At 35.9% G+C, this 21628-nt stretch overlaps 1 protein-coding gene across 3 annotated transcripts; it reads right to left on the bottom strand.

Annotated features, from left to right (window-relative positions):
* Positions 1 to 227: 227 nt before the first annotated feature.
* On the bottom strand, positions 228 to 19902 carry NUP37 (nucleoporin 37). Of its 3 annotated transcripts, none has more exons than XM_083365828.1 (10): positions 19841 to 19902; positions 19043 to 19228; positions 18405 to 18529; positions 14001 to 14073; positions 11894 to 11985; positions 8566 to 8656; positions 7075 to 7256; positions 5524 to 5574; positions 3591 to 3684; positions 228 to 1914 (listed from the first exon to the last, which is right to left on the bottom strand). In XM_083365828.1, exons 2-10 carry the CDS (start codon positions 19196 to 19198, stop codon positions 1801 to 1803), a joined length of 978 nt encoding a protein of 325 aa, XP_083221954.1. In that variant the 5' UTR covers positions 19199 to 19228; positions 19841 to 19902; the 3' UTR covers positions 228 to 1800. The 3 variants fall into 3 exon arrangements, with proteins under 3 accessions (XP_083221954.1, XP_083221953.1, XP_083221955.1); XM_083365827.1 differs by having other exon boundaries at positions 19739 to 19856; XM_083365829.1 differs by lacking the exon at positions 228 to 1914 and having other exon boundaries at positions 3624 to 3703; positions 19739 to 19856.
* Positions 19903 to 21628: the final 1726 nt, after the last annotated feature.

The following is a 21628-nucleotide window of genomic DNA, read 5'->3' as shown; positions in this document are numbered from 1 at the left end:
AAGACCCATTTGTTTGAATTGGCCGGTCTGGCCTGATGGGGGAGCTGGGTTTTAAATTGTCATTTTAGATTGTATTATTGTTTTTTAATTGGGCACTGATTTAATCTTTGTTTTAACTTTTGTATAGTATTGTATTTTTATTTATATGCCCTGTGAACCGCCCTGAGTCCCCAGGGAGAAGGGCGGTATATAAATTAAATAAAACGTAAAAACGTAAACGTAAAAAAAGGAGAAATATGTGCAAAAAGAAATGTCCCATGAAGTTTGACAGTGTACTTCAAAAACTCTAACACATGAGCTTAATTAAAACAAATGCACAAAATGGATTTTTGAAGTAGAGCCATTGATTACAGACCCATAAAGTCATTATTTTCCAGTTGAATTTTCTTAAAAACTTTTACAGTTTTACTTAGCACACTAACAGCTTTTAGAAGGAACAAGCTGTTTGCTTTTTAAAGATTTGTTCAAGCTTTGAGGTACAATTTTTTTGTTTTTTGACTGAGAATATATAAATTTACACAGGGCTATCCATTGTGAGCAAGTAAAACGTTAACATTTGAATAAAATAAGTGCCCATAATATATATTTACAGAATATTTGTTTCACTTATTGTAGCCTTGTTATATTTGTGCAACATCAGAGTTAATAAAGTCATAATTTTAATTTTCATGTGAAATGAAATATTAACACTGAAATTGGAAAAAGCATTTTTTGTAAACTTGCTTCATTAAAAACATCTCTTTGTGTCTGATTTGTGTTGTCTCAGTTTGTAAGAACTCTTCCCATTACATACTATCAACTTTCATATGAAATAAATAATGTTTGAATTTTGCAATTGTGAAAATTACAGTCTTTATTACAGCTCAATCTTCAAACACATTGTGCAGTCCTAATCAGAAGAATGGAAGCTTATGGGCATTTTAAATTTTCAAGCAACTAAAGCTGGCATGTCAAACTGCCAGCCTGCGGGATGGATGCATCATACTGAAATCACGCCCACCCCATTGCTGGCAATGGGGAAAAAGTCATGATACGTTGCGTGACACCACGAGTTTGACATGCCTGAACTAAAGGATGGATTTTGCCCATTATTCAGCAACCTGAAAAAACTGAGTTCTCATTTATCTCATTCTCATTTATCATGACCAAATAAAAAGGTTCTTAACATCTGTTAAGTATACAATTTAATTTCATTGTAGAAATTGACTACGTGTTTGTTACTGTTTTGGATTTGTCTTTTTTCTCAGTAAATTCAGTTGTAAAAGTTAGCAGCCAATAAGTGACGTTATATATTGTAACCACATCATGCCTCACTATCTATAGTTAGCATAGCATTTCTTGGTAACACAGATATACACATTCATATCAGGAATCAATTTGTATTAAAAATATTCACTTTTAGAGTTTTTGCTATGCTTTGTCATTCCAGGCTGAGATGGGATATGAACCAACACTTTTAGCCACTCTTACTTTGCTGGTAATGTTATGAAAGTTTATATCTTTCCATACAGGCTATCTATTTTTAACTGTTTCTCTTGACTGCACTTCTTTTAAACAAATGAAGATTTGCACAAGAGATTATTTCAACAAGATTTGCACAGAAAACAATGAATACAATGCCTTGCTAAATCCAGCTGCACTTCTAAAACTAGAAACTAAGTAGTTTAAAAACTTCAGAACTTTGTTCTAAAGTAATGTTTCTGTAAAAAAAGTATAAAATAAGCCAACTATATTACTTCAACTCTCCCCCCCTTAATCATTATGTGATAATTTAAACCACTATAGAGTCGATATAGTTTTTTACATTTCGGTCACCCAAAAATATACTTTATGATCTCCTCCCATGGCACATAGTGGAAGGGTCCTGTTCCAGGTTAAACCAGATCCTAAGGGTGCAGAACCAATAAGGATAGGCTGTAGAGAGAAAAAAAAAAGTTTAATTAGTTTAGTTATTATTTCTATTTAAGATCTGTCATACAGTAAGACAACTTCAAAAGAAATTTCAAAATACCCTTTAGCTGTAACCCAGCAATCATCACTGGAATTGGATATAACTTTAGAATTTCTAAATCCCAAGACAGCTTGCTTCTAAATTTGAAACTAGAAGCCAAAAAATAATGATTTAGCAAAAAATAAGCTATACAAGTAAAAAAAATCTACTGTTAGTACATGATGGAAAAGTCCAAAATAAATCAAGATGGTCCTCCCAATCTTTTTTAAAGATCTGACACTGGATATAGAAGCCAGCACTTTCATTTAGTTGTTTTACTATTTTTCCACAGTAATGCTTAGATTTCCCTTTATCATAGTCTATCCCTTTTACATCACATTCCAAATATAGTTTCCTCTGATAGTTAAATATTAAGAACTAACAGATGATGCTTGTAAACATTTTGCTCTCTTGGTGACTAAATATTACTGCTTGTTTTCTCTGGTAAAGATGAAAATCAGCAAAATCAGTCACAATACATCATGGATATCTAAGAAATGCACTTATTGTATGCTGACTCTTTTAGCCTTAGAACTTGGAATATCAGGAGGCAGACAGAAATGTCTGTTCCTAAATGAACATTTTGCTATGCTTGAGATATCTAGAAGTTCTATTACATTATTTACATTAAACCGAAGTATAAGCACTATGCTATTTTTGTAGCTTCTAATAATCATTCTACCAGAAAGAATTCATGAAATTCAAACTCTCTTATAAGGTACTACCTTAAATGATTCTTTTAACTGGTTCCCATTAGTCCTTTCTGGAAATCTAATCCACTGGACATCAGAATTAAATTTGTGCAATGCACAATATGTATAAGATGCAATACAAGATGCAAAATATACAGACATGACTTTAATTCTCTTAATCCTTGAGTTCCTTTTGAGTGCAGAGGATTGAGGTTGAATAATTTATTCTCAAGTCTTTTCCAATAGTCTCAGCTTTATTTCCAAATCTCTGTTTCATAATCACTTTAACTTATATGGAAAGCCAAAAGGCAAATTTTACAGCACTATTTCAGGAAGACACAATCACAATGACACAAAGTTAATTACTAGTAATACTATATATGTCTTAGATTGAACATCTTGCCTATTAAAGCCAGGTGAACTAGAATATATTTTCTTATGCTCCAAATATCCTCAGCTTATCCACTACAACCAGAATCTAAAAGGGATTTTCTTCTTAAATTGCCAATTTCCATGGCATTTAATACACTGTTTTTTTAAAAAAAACCTGAAGCCATTACCAGGAACACTGTGCACTGCACCATGAGAATCTAATGTTTAAAAAAAATAAAGTTAAAAAAAATCTTTACAAGTATGCCTAAGACTTTAAAGAGAGAGTGTCTAAAGTAGCTTTCTGAATTCCAGCCTATATTTTTTTTTCATTTTGACCATACAAATGCAGTTTTCCTTGAGATGTTCTGATAAAGTAGATTCAAAGCATATGAAGTCCAAGTGAGAAATAAATAAAAGAAAATTTCCCACAATGGATTACACTTGATTTGTCATGTAATCATAAGTTACTTAAGGACAAAATTGTACAATAAATTTTTAAAAATGGATTTTACATCTTTGATTTGTCATAAATTTACCTGAGGGTGGCCTAAATGATGAACTAGAAGTTGACTGATCATTTTTCCTGGATAGCCAGTAGTAGCGAACAAGTTTTCATTCACTCGGGACCATCTAAACACATAAAGAGAACCTTAACAACATTTTAAAATAATGTTCAATATAATTATGAAAGTCAAAATTAAACACCTCTGAATTTCATCATTTCAGTGGTATATAATAGATCTTTTCCAGTGAATTCAGTGAATCATTTTCAGAAGTCTATGCCACAGCTCTTGAAAATATTTTATATAATGTAGGCAAGATATTAAAGCAACCACATCTTTTGGAAGGTTTGTGCAGCTGTTAGAAAAGACTCCCCAGCTGTCAGTGTATGTAAGTGGCTTCAACTTTTGGTTGAGAATACCAATATGCATAGATCTATGCATATACACAATCATGGGACATTTTTTGAAGCATCTAAGTGAATCTTTCCAAAGACATAGCTACTTTAAAGTAGGATGCTTTTTCATACTGTCATGTGAAGTTCCCCTACTGAATGTTTTGCATAGGCCTAATGCTTGTGTATGTACATGCACACATCTTTTGGCTCAGTGTAAAAGATACAATAATACAGGTAGTCTTCAACTTACAACAGTTCATTTAGTGACTGAAGTTACAATGGCACTAAAAAGTGACTTATGATCATTTTTCACACAACTATTGTAGCATACCCATAGTCACATGATCAAAATTTGGACACTTGGCAACTGGCTCATATTTATGATGGTTGCAATGTCCTAGGGTCATGTGATCACCTTCTGTGACCTCCTGACAAGCAAAGTCAATGGGGGAAGACAGATTCACTTAACAACTGTGTTGATTCATTTAACAACTGTGGCAAGAAACCTGGTAAAATGAACCAAAACTCACTTAACAAATGTCACGCTTAGCAACAGAATTTTTGGGCTCAATTAATTGTGATCTAAGTCGAGGACTACCTGTAATCAATTCCTCACATAAATACTGAATGTTTTGCATTGTATTTCATTCCTACAAAACAACTACATTACCCTTGGAATAGTAATTGATTGCCCATGAGATAAAAATGTGATGCTGCTACCAAAAAATAGATATGCATCAGAAATATATAGTACCAAAACCATGGGAAGTAATTATTTCATTCTATCGTACTGTGGTCAAGTACTGAACTGTGTGCAGTTCTAGGTACCATACCATAAGAAAGTTTCAGGAAAAAAAGTGACAATTTCGGGGAAAGACAATTAAAACTTCAGGGAGTAGAAAGCAAGTCTTGTTTATTTTATTACCAACATTGTTATGCTGCTTACTCTAGCATCTCCAAGGGATCTGCATCCTAAATCTGCCCTTTGGGACGTGCAAGCATGTAATTAAATTATAGGAATACAAGTTTTGGTTTTAATGTTTAAAAAGCAAATGCAGCCGAATAGTGAAACCAGTTAACCTAAGATGTGATGCATTCTACTTAACTGTATGTGCTCAAGCTGGAATGGTACTTTTCTAACATGCCTTAACTTGGATTCCTGCACTGAGCAAGGACTTGGACGTGACGGCCTTTCTAACTAATGTAAAAAATACTACACATTGTGCTACAATTCTCCCTTATTTCCCATTTCATCCCAGTTTCTTAACAGACTTTCATTTTCTAACTAAGTCCTTTGAAAGCTGGGTAGTCTCCTAATGTTTTAAGACTGCAATTTTCAGAGTTCCCAACCATAAAAATCAAGTGAGAAAGGTTAGGCTAATAGAAAGAGTAAAATATTAACAATTAATTTAAAATAACACTTCAAAGAAAAATTGCACGATTATCTCTCAAATGCAAACAACACCTGTAAATATTGGCAAAAGCAAAATCTTATGGTCCTTCACCAATGATTAATGGAGAAGTCAGTTAATCAAATGCATCAATTAAATATGTATCTAAATAAAACTTACCTAAATAATCTGGCTCTATCTGCATGGACAGGCCTCTTATCCAAAGGGTAACTAAAAGAGAGAATAATTTCTAATAATAAAAATCATTAATTCCTGATGAGAAGTAGGTCATGCACAATTTGGACAGCATGACTTCATTCTAAGATAACAATCAGAAATACATGCTATTCAACAACTTTATTTGTAAAAAAAGGTTGTCACTTAAAAACCACAAAACTGTTGCTTTCCAACATAATTTTAAAAGCATCTCACATGGAAATTGCTTTTGAGGATATGTAAGCTTGAGTAACATAGAAAAAGAATTGCTAGAAAAAGAGATATTTTTAATTCTCTTTACTGAATCCACATATACAAGGGAAATGATGCATAAAGCAAAGAAATCCAGTGGAAACATTTTCCTGGCTTTATTTCTCAATATATGTCCATGTTTTCTTTTTCTTGACTTTTTATATCAATATTAATTGAAAATACAAATTTAGGAAGTTATTTTGTAAATTGATAAGTAATTTCTAGAATTATTATTTTTACATCATAAAAACTGTATTAACTATGTTAATATTTCCCTACAAATTCTAATCAACAGTTAAAGTGTAATAGTCTTTTACACCAGGGCTTTTCAACCAGTGGTACAGGTACCACCTGTGGTACATTGGCATCTGGCAGGTGGTACACGACCATCCTAGAAAAGTGGTAGCGGGGGAGGGGACTGAGCTGAACTGGTGGCAGCACCGCACAAGCCTGAGCGAGAGACGGCTGGAGCTGCAGGGCTGTCAGGGCTGAGCAGAAGTGCCAGGATCAGCGCTTCTTCGGGGCTGTCAGGGCTCAGTGGAAGCAGCAGGATCAGCGCCAGGCTCCAACTGGAGCTCGGCGCTGATCCTGGTGCTTCTGAGCCCAGAAGAAGCACCGATCAGCTGGAATGTTGCAGCATCTCCAGGGACTTGTGATTTACATTCAGATGCTTGGCAAGTGATTCATATTTATGACGGTCATGTGAAGTGACCAAAACTGCTGCAACCACCCAGCAGACGGGGGAAATAAAAACCAAACAGCCCCCACCCAACCCACGCTGCCAATCTTCAACAGAAATGCTCACAATGAAAACCTCGGACAGGAGGAAGAGTGCCGCCGGGCAGGCAGGTGTCTTGCTCAGCTGTGGCTTAGGGGGCACTTTTTCCAGTGCCATTGTAACTTCGAACAGTCACTAAGCGGACTGTTTTAAGTTGAGGACTACCTGTACTTCCATCACTTTTTTCCTTTTTTTTTTTTTGGTCATCAAGTTTTTGACACCTTGCTAGGCGACTGGTGCTACTCGGATGTTGCCATATCCTAAAAGTGGTATAATGAGTGAAAAAAGTTGAAAAGCCATGTTTTACACTAAGGACTATAGTAACAGAAAATGAGATCTCCTAAGCATTTCCTTTTTTCTTTGTACTTCTAAATTAAATAGGGCCTTAATAATAAATAATATTTTGTGCACATTTTTAAAAAAGACAATAATAATCTATTATTCTGAAATGTCTCAATAAAAATGCATGGAATATTTTATGATACCTAGATCGAGTAATGTCCCAGATAAACCAGTCATTTCCTGCAACTGCTCCAACTTTAAAAGTATTTTTTAGGCACCAGCTTGCTGACATTAGTGGTGTTTGATCAGTTGTGAGAGACAATATAGCCTGATGTGTTACAAGATCATAGAATCGAATCGTTCCATTCTTTTCTGCTACCATCAACTACAAATGAAAGATAACAGTCAGTTGCAATTCGTGGGATATGGCATTATTCAGACTTGTTTCTTCTGTATACCTTATTGCAACAATGCAATCAAGAATCCTTATAATTAAGGTCTGATTTTTCTGTATGTCTAACATTCAAAAATGAATTCTAGCTGAAGAAAGATCTTGGTATGAAACCAACTCCATCATTTATCATAATTCAACAATTCATTATATCGTAAACAAAAGTATGAGAAATATGGGAAGAACTGAACATTAAAACACATGACATCATCCAGCAATATAAATCCACAAAACAGATCATACTTAGAATTCCAAGTGGCTTTAAAATGCAGCAATAAATTAAACACAACAACCCAAATTTGTTTTCATGCCCATTAGACATTGTAAAAGACCAGAAAGTCAGTCTTCTTTCAATAAGGCAGAGTTATCAAGGAGACCTTTTTGATTAACCAGGGTTCATCAAGCCCTATCAGTGCTTACTTTTAAAGCAATTGCACAGATCCATTTATAACTCATGTTTTTCCTCTGAATACCTCTGCTGTTACTAAGACTTGGGACTGCAATTTGGTAGTTTTGGAGAGCTATTTTAATTTTTATACCACTTGCCTTTAAAATTGATTTCATTTATGTTTTATTTCTCTTACACAAGAGAAAGCTTAAAAACTGTCTAGACCAGGCATGTCAAACTGCCGGCCCATGGGCCGGATGTGTCATGCCAAAACCGCATCCACCCCATTGCCAGCAATGGGGAAAAAAATCACGTGACGTCATGACTTTGACATGCTTGGTCTAGACCAGGGGTAGGCAACCTCGGTTCTTTTATGACTCATGGACTTCAACTCCCAGAATTCCTGAGCCAGCTTGGCTGGCTCAGGAATTCTGGGAGTTGAAGTCCATGAGTCATAAAAGAGCCGAGGTTGCCTACCCCTGGTCTAGACAGTAAATAAGTAAAGAGCATGGTAGGAAATTATTTTACCTGACAATAAATGACAGGTTCAAGATGCCATGGAAATAATGAAGCTAGACCATTTTAATAATTAAATTATCATAGTATGATAATAGCTTTTTTTTAAAAAAAAAAATCCTCTCAGGAGCATAGGGGAGCATAAGTGATTCTTCCTCAGTCGCTTTACCTTTCTCCAATAGCTTAAAAACAATGAAGTAGGTTACTATTTCTAAAGCAACATATAATGTCCCTATAACTGCAAAGCACATTTTCAGAGTGTTAACACTGGAAAATTCTGAAATGCTTCACTTTTATTTACAATTATTGTAAGTAGCTCCCAGTTTGGTTGATACTCGCCTTGAATGCATCCTCAGGATGCCAGCCCACACTCATTCCAGGAGAACGTAAAACAAAATAAGCTCTTAAATGTCCTTCTAAATCCCAGACTCTAAACATAAAAAAGATTAGGGTTTAAGGAGGTTATACATTGTTACTCCTTCCTATCACAGTAAAGATCTGGACTTCTCATCCTAAATGCAGTTGACAGAAGATAGAATATGCATATATTAATATCAGTGGATGATGATTATGAAGCTGACCGAAAGGAAAGTATATAGTAGGAGAAAGCTATACTATATGTGCTCATTACAGCTAAGATCATAGCCTGTCTGTTTTCTTTGAACTAAGGAGATGTGCATTCTTAATCTGCATGCAGTACACTCATATAAATTAATATATCAAATTTACACCTTGTTTTGTGTGCTGGCCAACCACCACAGATAAAAATATAAGAGTAATATGAAAAGAAGTCAACAAAATAATATAAATACTATTAAATTAAATAGCAATGAATTAATATATAATTAATAGCTTAAAGGAGATTAGAACCCTTTTTTCTAAAGTACATGTCTGTGAAAACAAAGAGCATCTATCTGATTATGTAATCTGCAGACAAAGCCCTTTCTTCTGGTGCCAGAAATTTTGCCTTGTAGATTTTTCCAAGACAAATCAACACTTTCTCTGTGTTTATCTATTTAAAAATGAACTTAGTATAATTCAAGACAGTGAATTATTTTGGCAAAAGAATCAGGTCCTCTTCCCAAGCCAAAGAAGCAAAAGAGAATTGTATCAATTTTACAGCTTATGACTTAATGCTTTAATCTGCTTTAAATTTAGTTGCAACATAAGATCACATTCAGTTACAGAATATATTCAGAATACTTTCTTGCCTCTCTTCTGCTGCAACAAATTCTGTTGTTCACCTAATACAACTTTATACTTCAAATAAGTGCAGGCAATAAAAATAAATTGATGTATAATAGTACAAAATTGATATAAAACAGTTCCCTGATACTGCTATAAATTCATGGTCATTATGAATTATGGGATAATATTGATCTCATCACAGATTAATGTTATTATCTATGCTCTGAAAAGTTTGTGAAAAATTGCCTTAAGTCCCTTTTTTGAGTGCCGTTGTAACTTCGAACACTCATTAATCAGACATATCAAACTTGCGACGTCACATGACGTTGCACAATGTATCGGAGCTTTTTCCCCATTGCCAGCAATAGGCTGGGCGCAGTTTTTTCATGACGCGTCTGGCCCGTGGGTCAGCAGTTTGACACCCCTGCATTAAATGAATTGTTATAAGTCGAAGACGACATGTATTCGGTATATTCACCACCCTGAATTATTTATAAAAATAATGAAAGACAAGATATAGAGAGATAAATAAATAAAAGACAACAACATGAAACCACAGCTGCCAGTTCTTCATGCGCATCAGTTATTTCTAAGAAACAAGATTGTCGTAATACAGGGGTGTCAAACACAATTTCATTGAGGGCCACATCAACATTTTGGTTGCCCTCAAAGGGCCAGGAAGGCGTGGCTGGGTGGTTACGGCTGGGCCGCCACAACTAGGTAGGCAGTGGGTAGAAGTCAAAATGGGAAGGCCCTGTCTACTGCTTGTTGCCCATTGCCCACGGCGGCTTCCCATTTTCACTCCCCACCATTGTCTCCACACCTGGACTATGGCATGATGCCTAACGGGACGTTTGACTGCCACCCCCACCCACCATGTGCCAAATCTATTAATAATGTGATTATTATTATGTTCTACACTGTAACAGAAGCACAGGGTTTCTGTTACATGAAAGGAGGATGCAATAGATACCCTGCATTTTTAAAATGTCAATGAACAAAATCTTGAAGAAAATAAAACAAAAACCAGATCAGTACAGGGAATTAAAATGCTGGATAGATTTTATACTAAAACAGTTTAAAATTGTGCTAATAGATAATCAAGGCCAGATCTTTAGTCACATACTTCATGCATATCCAAACTAATTTGGTAATAATTTTTCTAAACTGGACGAGACTCAGTAATTAGCTCAGTTTTCAAGACAACTATAAATGGTGATGATAGTATTGCTTTGCTATTTTTCCTCATTAAATCATAAGAATTCATAATGCTTTGTGGATCATCCTTAGCAATTTTTTTTTGTAGAGACGTACTTGAATTTGAGATCACTTGACTCACAACAATGAGCTATGTATTTCTACATGCTGTTTTTATCTGTAAATCATGTTATTCTGGGAAAAACATATAACTTTTTAAAAAGTGAAGTACGGTACATACAAACCATTTGCAAAGATATTTTTGTTTATATCCTGATAACAATATATTCCACGACTTTGAATGAGACTCTTCTAAGTAAATGTTTGGAATTTCACTATTACAGGTTGCATTGGCTGAGACCCAAAGAGTCATGTCAGCTAATTCTTTGTGAATACATGTAATAGTGCTTTGGCAACCTAATTTATCAGTTTGTTGTAAAGCAGAGTGTGACCACTTTAATGCTCATATCAGTTATTTTAAAGATCAGAACATTACACATGGATAAAAATATGAAAGCAGATAAAGACCAATGCTAAAAAATGTATGTAAATAGTCAAATGACTGGCAAATTTTCCATGAAAGGCAAAATCATTACATTATTTTTGTTTTTAAAACATATGTTACTCTTTAATTAATACAATATTCAATTTCTGGCATTACTAATGACACTGTATTATCTTGGGTACATCCTCATACCAGTAGAGTAATTGGTACATTTGTATTGAATCATGAAATAAGTTAATTTTTATATTCACTCAAGCAGTTAAAAACAGTAGTTTCAATATAGTTCTGCATTATTCTATTACTGTAATAATATAAAATAAGGGACAAAGGCAGAGATAATCTTCTAAGAGGCAGAAATTAGAAACAGAAAATATTGCATATCCTACTGCCAACGAGTTGAAACTAATTCTGAATGTTCAAGATGACTCTCAGAAAATTCTGTCTTCGCCAAGACACAGGATGGGAAGAGCAAGATCAATTTGAAATATTCTTGTCTTTCATTCGTATAGCATGAATCTATTCAAACTCTCCTACTGAAAACCCATCACCCAACCAAATAGACCAAAACTAGATCATCTATTTGCTACAATAATCATCCAAATTCTAGAATTGTGGGTAGCTTCTAAATATTAACTAAAATATATATGTAGAAAAATTTTGTAGAAAAATTCTACAAAAATATCAATTTTCTACATGTTCATTTTTTCACATTTATATACATAAATAATTAAATAGATATAAATAATTAAAGTAATATTTCACTAACAGAATATATACCTGCATGTGTGGTCATCACTCACACTTGCAATTTCTTGACCTTTAGGTGAAAATACCAAATCATTAATGTAATCTGAATGGCCTTCCAAAGTCTGTTAATAAAAAGGAGAAATATCTTTTATTATAGAATTAACACAAAGATGGCATTTTAAAAGAAGCAAAATCAGCCAAGGTAAAATTAAGGCACCATTCTAAGGCACAATAAGGAGAAGATAGCAAGATTAGGATCAAAATATAAGATCAAGACCCAAGTCATTTAGGCTGAGGACTTTGCTGGTTGAAACTATATTTTGAATTGTAGCTTTGAGGGAAATAAAATCAACATGACTTTAGTTTTGTAAAGAGACAATCTGGTATGTTTAGATCTAGTTTATTCAAACTGACATCAGTGAAGTATAATATGAATTACACTGCAATAGCTTGCACAAACACTAATTCCATACTAAAGCCGTCTTTGTTATTGGAAGCTTCAGGCCCAATGATAAATAAATCTAAGTTACTAGAATGGTTAAATAACACTTCTTTCAGGTTTCTGTCCCACTATCCACAGGAATTGGCAAGTGCCATTATTTTATTCTTGGATCTCTTAACTGATTTCATAGCACATGCTACAGAACCAGTATACCAATGCATCATAAATGCAGAATTTGGGTGCAATAATGCTTTTGCATTCTGGGTTTTTTGTTATATTGTATCTAATTTTACAAGTAAGGTTCCAATTTTCAGAGACATACAGGTTATCCTCGCTTAACATCCATTTGTTCAGTGACTGTCCAAAATTACAATGGTGCTGAACTTATAGCTGGTCATTGAAGTTCTGGCTGATGCAACATCTCCCATAGTCACCTGAACAAAATTCAGGCACTTGATAACCAGCTCATATGACAAACTGCAACTTCTCACAGTCATGATTGCCATTTGCAACTTTTCCTGCTGGTTTCCCACAAAGTCAATGGGGAAGCCAGCAGGGAAGACTGCAAGACTCCCTATCGGCTTTTCGTTGCTTCCATGCACTGTGTCCTCCTCCCTTTTGCTCTTTCTGCACTCACGCTAATCTGCAACACTGACCTTCACCAACTCATGCAAGGTCTGCCCTGGGCCTCTTTCACCCTCCTGTGGTATCCCACACTGCTTACCTTGGACTCTCATTGTTTCCTGCTTTAATAACCTGCATGTCTTGGGATTATGTCAACCGGAATTGCCTAAATTGCCATCGCTAGGCAATATGGTCACATGTCATTGCGCTATCTGAGCACTTTGCTTAGCAATGGAAATCTTGGTCCCAACTGCCATTATATCTTGAAGACTATCTGTATTGCAAATTCCACTGTTCTGTTCATTTTTATTCATCCTGTCAAATCTGAACGGTTATATGCTTCATTTATATTTAAATTGCTGCTGATTGCTTCTATATAAGGAACCATTTTAAATCCAAAGACCTATCACTCTGAGCTTGGGTTAAAAACACACACACTGAAAATCTAAGAATTCTGAAGTGAGGAATTACAGTATCATGACTGAAATAGTTCACTTTATCAACACTGAAAGCCAATTTATCTCCTATTGTATATAACTAAGGAGGAGAGAAAATATATTTTCTCCATGCTATTACTAAAAAACTGGAGTAAGAAATCCTTGCACATCACCCAAAGATGTAACAGAATATCCTGTTATACTTTCTGTTCATCTTTTATTTATTAATTTTATATGCCACCCATCTCGCAGTTCAAGGAAACTCTGAGCAGCTTCTTAAATATTCTTAAATATGTCATATAGTTAATTTCACAATTTTTCATAGTTCAATCTACTTTAGATTTTATAAACTTAATTGATTTTATTTAAAAGGTGCATTGAGAAGTATAAAATGGAACTTAAGTTTTGAACTGCTGAAATAAATACTATCATGCTTGTTACCACAAATGTGCTTCAAAAATGTCACCTAGAATCACCTTTTAAAATACAAGATACAATGCAATTGTTTACGTCTGTTCAAAATTACTGAATGCAAGGCATTGCAATGCAATTTAATTTGCAATTTAAATTGATTTGTATACAAATAAGTATTAAAAGCCACTTTTTGTTGTTATAATTTATTTCTTCTTCTCACCTTATATTCATTCTTATCTTTGAGGTCCGATGTGAATAACCTTAACTTCCTATCAGCAGCAGCAGTACAAAATCTAAGATAATGAAACAGTTTACTGTAATTTTGTGTAACAGTTGACATGTTATGAATTTCCTCAACTTAGCTTTATCTTATCACGAAAAAGTACATCATTTAATTATTAAACTTCTGCAATATAGGTAGTCCTTGTTTAGCAACAATTGGGCAACTCTATGTTGGTAAACAGAAAAGTATATGATGATGGGCTTATGATCTCTTCCCTTTTGGTCACTAAGTCACTGTAGTCATTAAACAAAACTTCATGTGACCAAAACTTGTAATTTGACTTTTACATTCTACATTAACTGATTGTTCCAAGCTGATTGGGAAGCACATGATTAGTGATCACATGACTGTGGTATGCTGTAATGATAATAAATGTGAGAATTGATCATAAAAATGTATTTTTACATCACTGTTACTTTGAATGGTTGCTAAATGAGGCAGTTGGTAAACAGGGTCTACCTGTATATATGCATAACAGATCACAGCAAAGCAGGTAGTCTATAATTATTTATTTAAAATGTTTTTACTTGTTCTTCAGTGAAAAAAGCATACTGCATAACATTTATCATCTATAGAGAGAAGACATTTTCTTTCCTGCTCAAGATATATGATAAAATGATACACCCAAGAAAAATATATGGGGATGATATAAAAACGCATCTTGACACAAAGTAGTAAATAACAATTTGATTTGGAAATACAAATTATGAAATCTGCAAGTCATTATTTAGGACTAACATACATATTTTATTGCCATTTGAGGCAGAAGATAGCTGTTTATATGTTCCACCTGGCACTGCATATTGCTGATGGATTTGAGCTTTAGTTATGGCTAATTTTATTTTCTACTTCTCAGGCAACTGATAAGTTACAAAATGGATAAGATTCATAAGTTTATTATTTGAAAAGCATGCTTTATGTAAGAAGACATTGACACTGGTGCCTACTTGGGTTTCACTGCTGTTATGTATTTACTTTCTTAAAAGTTTCATTGTCTTTTATTAATTAGAAAAAGTGATAATCCTAGAGCAGTCGCAGCTCTGTATTCCTGGACTGTCTATGCACATAGCATATAAGGAACAATAGCTTCTACACTTTTAAACTGACAGCAGGAGTTTAGTGTCAGTGATGAACTAAGAGGCTTATGAAAATAAGGTATTTTCACAGAATCCCTCTATCCAATGTTTATGGGCAGATTTCTAAATCATTCAATGACTGAGATAAAGTAGCATTACACTGTATTTTTCAATATTTCTTGTATGAAATTCCTGTTTTGTTATATTAATGACAGTTGCTTCAGCACACGAGAGTGCAAATGTGGTGCTTTATCATGATGAGGGCTCTTCCTAACAGATATGAGCATAGTATAAAAGCCAAAAGTATATAATCCCATTAGGGTCACTCAAGGCTTGAAGGCCATCCCACTGTCTAGCTAAAGCAAGGAGGCAGCAATACAGGAAGATGCTGGAGGTATATGATCACTTTGTAGACAACGGTAAATACATAACTTCATACCGCATGGGAGAAAATAATGGTAAACCATTTCTTCTATTTACCAAGAAACTCCACAGATAGACAGTATAAAATGATTGATAATATAGTTCTAGAAGGGCGCTCAGGTCAGATGATACTCCACATGCTGAGGAAGAGGCGAGGATCTTTATGAGTACTAATAGTACTTATGATGAGGCTGGATCATAAGATCATAACTAGACATGCAAGTCAAGAGACACCATTGCTGATACATACTACTAATACACACTGGATAATTAAGAAAGACAAAGAATACCAAACAGCAGTAACTATGTGCTTCAATGATTTTAGTCTGAGCTTCAATTACATTGACCAAATAAATAAGATAAAGGTATGAAATGTGCTTATGAAAATTGGAATCCCAGATTATCTAACTGTTCTTATACAAAACCTATACATATTTAAGAATCCACAGCTCAGACAGATATGGCTTATAATAATAATAATAATAATAATAATAATAATAATAATAATAATAATAATAATAATAATAATAATAAAGTTGGAAGGGACCTTGGAGGTCATCTACTCCAACCCCCTGCTCAGGCAGGAAATCCTATACCATTTCGGACAAATGGCTGTCCAGTCTCTTCTTAAAAACTTCCAGTGTTGGAGCATTCAGAGCTTCTGGAGGCAGGTTATTCCACTGATTAATTGTTCTAACTGTCAGGAAGTTTCTTCTTAGTTCTAGGTTGCTTCTCTCCTTGATTAGTTTCCATCCATTGCTTCTTGTCCTGCCTTTGGGCACTTTGGAGAATAGCTTGAGTCACTCCTTTTTGTGGCAGCCCCTGAGATATTGGAACACTGCTATCATGTCCCCCCTCGTCCTTCTCTTCATTAAACTAGACATACCCAATTCCAGCAGCCGTTCCTTATATGTTTTAGTCTCCAGTCCCCTAATCATCTTTGTTGCTCTTCTCTGTACTCTTGTTCAAGGTCAAGAAAAAAGTAAGAAAAGGCTATATATTCTCCTCTTATTAATTCCACCTATACCTATTCAACCTGAATATATATTGAGGGAAGCTGGTTTGGAATAAGCATGGTTTTAAAATTGGAAAAAGAAACGTGAATAACTGTAGTGCTGATGAACTACTCTGATTTATATTAAATATAAAGTAAGACCAAATTAATGAAAGTAGGTAAAGAAATCATCCTTAAAATTGACAGTAAAAATATTAGAGAGGAAATAGCTTCTACATTTTAGGATCAACTATCAAGACAAAAGGAATTAGCAATTAAGAAATAGCAGATTAGTACTTGGTAAAATAGCAATGAAAGTATTAAAAAACCATAGAAGAATCATGAGAATACCACAGATTGCCCAGAAAAAATCCTAGAACAAAATAAGAGCAACAGATAATTAACCGCAAATTCTCATATTTTGGACACATTATGCAAATTTGGAAGGTAAGAGAAAAAGAAGATGACCACAAGGAAGTTTTTAACCAACACTGGAAGTTTTTAAGAAGAGATTGGACAACTATTTTTCTGAATTTTTTTTTAATTTTAATTCCATTTATATCCCGCCCTTCTCTGAAGACTCAGGGCGGCTTACAAGCTTAGCAGTAGCCTTCATTCTATGTATATGCCTGCTTATTAGGGCTTTCACATACACCCCAAGCGGCATTATTACAAAGTCAGCTTAACTGCCCCCAACAATCTGGTTCCTCATTTTACCTACCTCGGAAGGATGGAAGGCTGAGTCAACCTTGAACCTGGTGGGATGCGAACCTGCACTAATTGCAGGCAGCTGGTATAGAGTTTCCTATCTGATCAGGGGGTTGGACTAGAAGACCTCCAAGGTCCCTTCCAACTGTTGTTCCGTTATGTTACAAGCAAGGTAGATTACAGTGAATGCACTACTGGAAGACCTGAAGGACTAAGCTGTCAACTGACAGTGACTTGATGGCACAAAAATAATTTTACTTCCAAATTTCTTAAGATAGTAGATTGGCTGCTTTAAAAACAAAATTATGAGCAAAAGATGCTTTCAGATTGACCCAGTGTTATTATGTTCCAGGATGTCATTATACTAACAGAGAATTGAGCTTGATACAGGGTATTGTTTTATAGTAAAGATCCACTTATAAACTAAACATTCAGTAGACATGGAGAAAACTCTCTTTAGTAGAATTTTACTGATTGGTAAAATTGCATAGTTGCAAAATTGCATACTTCAAAATACCAAACTTCAGGATAATATGGAGAATCAAGATTGTGGTTAAAATGTTGGACTTAATACAGGTAGTCCTTGAATTATGACCACAATTGACCAAATTTCCATTCCTAAGCAAGACAGTTGTTAAGCGAGTTTTGCCCCATTTTACGACTTGTTTTGCCACAGTTAAGTGAATCACTGCATTTGTTAAGTTAGTAACAGGGTTAAGTGAATCTGGCTTCCCCACTGACTTTGTTGTCAAGAGTGTAAAAGGGGATCATGGGACCCCAGGACACTGTAACTATCAAGCGCCCAAATTTCAGTCACATGACCATAGGGATGGTGCAACTGCTGTAACTGTGAAAATGGTCATGTCACTTTTATCAATGCTGGTGTAACTTTGGTCTCTTAACAAATGGTTGTAAGTTGAGGTCTGCCTATACTTAACTCCCTATGTAACTATGAGTTGTCATTTTCTCAGCCCAATCCACCTTAAAAGATTGCCTGCGGGGAGGCGGGGGAGAAGAGACATAATTAGGAGGGATCCATTATGTATTTGGTCTTGAACTCCCACACAAAAGGCATGATATGTAGTTAATATTAAAACAAATAAAATCCTACTATCTTTAAGTTTTTATTAGGCATATTACCTTATATGGGGAGGTACAGCATCCAGTCTAGTTTCTGGGCTCCACACAATGGCATCAACTCTGCTTTCATGTTGAAAAGTCCTGAGAGTTTTATACTGTATTCCTTCCACTGCTGTATCTTCTTCCTAAAGATGCATGTAATATTTTGATATGCTTCATAACAAATGAGAGAGTTATTAAAGTCAAACCTACTTCCTTGCCATGATGAAACCCTTGCATACCCTTTTCCCTTGTAAACAATCAGGTCTGGGAATAGCTCCCATTGAACTAAAAAAGGATACCATTCTAAGTAGACATACATATTTCACTGAAGCAATACGTACCCTTGTATGCATATATACACAGTGACTCTGAAAGAAAACTAATTGCTAGGTTTAAAAAATTATCGAGTCTCCTGGGGAATCAGGATAATCGCTGAAATGAACTGAAGTCTTCCAAAGCTTATGTCTTAATACATATATTAATCTTTAAACAGCGCAATACTTTGTTGATGCAATGGATTTACCAATTATCCTTTGGAAACTTCTGTTTTATGTATATCTTCTCCACTGAGTTTCAAAAGCTCTTTCCTCAAATTTCAGATGTAGCTTCCAAGTTAACACTTTTACATAAATGTAAACATTATAATGTATACTAACCTGGAATCTGCAAGTCCCGACAACTACGTAATTATTGCCGCCATATGCAATGAGTGATTCTGCAGTGCCACAGTCAAATGGATTGAATTCTACCACATGCACATAATCCTTACATTCCACAGTATAGGCTGCTCTTCGGAACGTCTCCTGCTTCATCTTTGGTAGAAGGAACCAGAAGAATACTTTCTGTAGTTGGGTAAGAAAGGCATTCTAAATGCTGAATTCTACATGCACATTTTCAGCTAAGAACTTAACCTGAAAAACCGCAGCTTTGGTAGCTTAACTGTTGCATTTTACTATCAGTCCTTAAAGATTTGAAACTCCATTTAAACCAGTGCAACCAGTGCATTATAAAGAAAGCAAGAGATGGCAAAAATCAGACATTGTGGAACGGATTGCATTAGCTAACCCAGGGGTAGGCAACCTCGGCTCTTTTATGACTCATGGACTTCAATTCCCAGAATTCCTGAGCCAGCTTGGCTGGCTCAGGAATTCTGGGAGTTGAAGTCCATGAGTCATAAAAGAGCCGAGGTTGCCTACCCCTGAGCTAACCTCTTGGTTAGCAGTTTACCGGCATGTCTACTGAGCTCGGCCTGGCCGTGCACAGATCATCCCAAAAGTGTCGGGGGGGAAGGCAGGCTTGGAAGACAGCGGGCTGAATGAAAACAGCCTCGCCACGTACAGCTCGTTCCTCACCTCAGAGGAACCGGCCTCTTCTTCCACAGGCCTAGATTTACGCGGGAAAAAGATACACACACCCCCACCCCCACCCAGAACTTTCTCCACAATCGCTTTTACCCATCAAATCCCCGCGGATAGCGTCGCCAGAACGGAGCACTTCCGAATAGCTTCACTTTGCCACCCCTTTGGAAAAGCACTTCCGGGTCGCATAAAGCTGCCGCTTTCCAATTGGCTGATGGCGAAGCATTTTAAAAATGAACCGCCAGAAGCGGCTGCTGGAGTTAAAAGGTTCTGGCTTTTGACGGTGCGGTGAGTTTGAGGGAGGCGAGCGACGCTGGGAGCAAAGCGCACTGGGGACGTGAGTGCGGCCCACAAGTAAGGGAGAGGGATGGTGTTCTGCTTTGCTCTTACACCGAGTCTAACCCTTTTCATAAGAATCCGAATAGTCTTTATAAGCTTAGGGCAGGGGTCGGCAACCTCGGCTCTTTTATGACTCGTGGACTTCAACTCCCAGAATTCCTGAGCCAGCATAGCTGGCTCAGGAATTCTGGGAGTTGAAGTCCACGAGTCATAAAAGAGCCGAGGTTGCCGACCCCTGGCTTAGGGCATCTAAAAAAATATACCCGAGTCCTGATGGAGCAACTGGGAAGAAGCTTCAGCAACGAATTGGGTCGGTAGAGCCCATGACTGTAGCAATCTCTTCCACTAATTATAGAGCCATCATAACTAAGAGCCCTCGAATACATTGCTTCCTAGATTTTTCTAATATTTTAAAATTTGGCTTTGCTCCTGCTCGTTGCAATGCCTTATGCAAAGAAGTCGACTTTGTATAAAATTATTTTTTGCCTGTTCGGAATTGCCTATTTATCTTCGTTGGATAATTGCAGGTTAATTTACCTGTGGTTAAATTGGCAAAGTGGTCTTCAAGGAACAGCTATACTGGCTGGCTGAAAATACAATAAGAAAAATGTGCTTAATCTTGGTACATTGTTGCCATGTAGGCTTATCCAACACATTGGCATAAGCTCTTGGGTTACACACAGTAAAAAAAATTGGCTTAGATTGCTATGTAAACGTAATTGCTGTATTGTGTTGGAATTGGGTGAAGTCAGTGCTGACTCAAGTAAGTATAGAATAGGTGAAGCTTTGCAAAATAAACTTGGATTGTTTTAATTATTGCTTTTTAGTTCAGTTTCAGTTTTAAATTTTAGTGCCTTATTAGAGACTAATGTGAGATGAGTAACAGACATGCTGAGAAGGATTTTTGTCCTCTAGTTGGCTGCTCTGTTTTGCTGAGATGAAGTTCTTGTGGAGATGGTTACCAGCATCAAATTCCTGGGTGTGCAGTTAACAAGTTGGTCACTCAACAGTGAGACACTGGTGAAGCGGGCACAGCAGCACCTGCATTTTCTGTGTCGCATGAGAAAAAGCACATCTTTCCCTATCCTTACCACTTTCTACAGAGGGACAATCCAGAGCATCCTGCCATACAACATCACAGTCTGGTTTAGAAGCATCACTGCTTCAGACAGGAAGGCAGTGCAGAGAGTAGTGAGGATGGCTGAAAAGATCATTAGCAGTTCCCTCCCTTCCATCTAGGACATAGCACATAAGCGATGCTTGAGCAGGGTCTGCAAGATTGTCTCGGACTCTACACATCCTCTTCACGACCTGTATTCCTTGTTACCTTCTGGGAGTAGGCTTCGTGGTATCCAAAGCAGAACATCCAGATTCAGTCACAGCTTTGTTCCATACAATATTAACCTTGTGAACTCTAAAACTGCCATTATATAGTCAAGATGGACAGTGATTAATATTTATATGTTACTTATATGTAAGGGTGTAGGTCAGGGGTAGACAACCTTGGCTCTTTTATGACTGGCTCAGGAATTCTGGGAGTTGAAG

Source organism: Vipera ursinii, assembly GCF_947247035.1.
Source record: "Vipera ursinii genome assembly, chromosome: 6".
NCBI lineage: Eukaryota > Metazoa > Chordata > Lepidosauria > Squamata > Viperidae > Vipera > Vipera ursinii.
Note: the sequence above shows the minus strand (reverse complement) of the source record. Positions and strands in the feature narration are given on the sequence as shown.

What these genes read in the sequence shown, in the direction of transcription:
- NUP37 (XM_083365828.1), bottom strand. Translation starts at nt 19,198, where the DNA reads ATGAAGCAGGAGACGTTCCGAAGAGCAGCCTATACTGTGGAATGTAAG. An exon ending in GCTGTACCTCCCCATATAAG is followed by an intron (nt 14,074 to 18,404) that starts GTAATATGCCTA and finishes TCATTATCTTAG; the next exon opens with ATTTTGTACTGCTGCTGCTG. An exon ending in TGGGACATTACTCGATCTAG is followed by an intron (nt 5,575 to 7,074) that starts GTATCATAAAAT and finishes TCTCTCTTTTAG; the next exon opens with TTACCCTTTGGATAAGAGGC.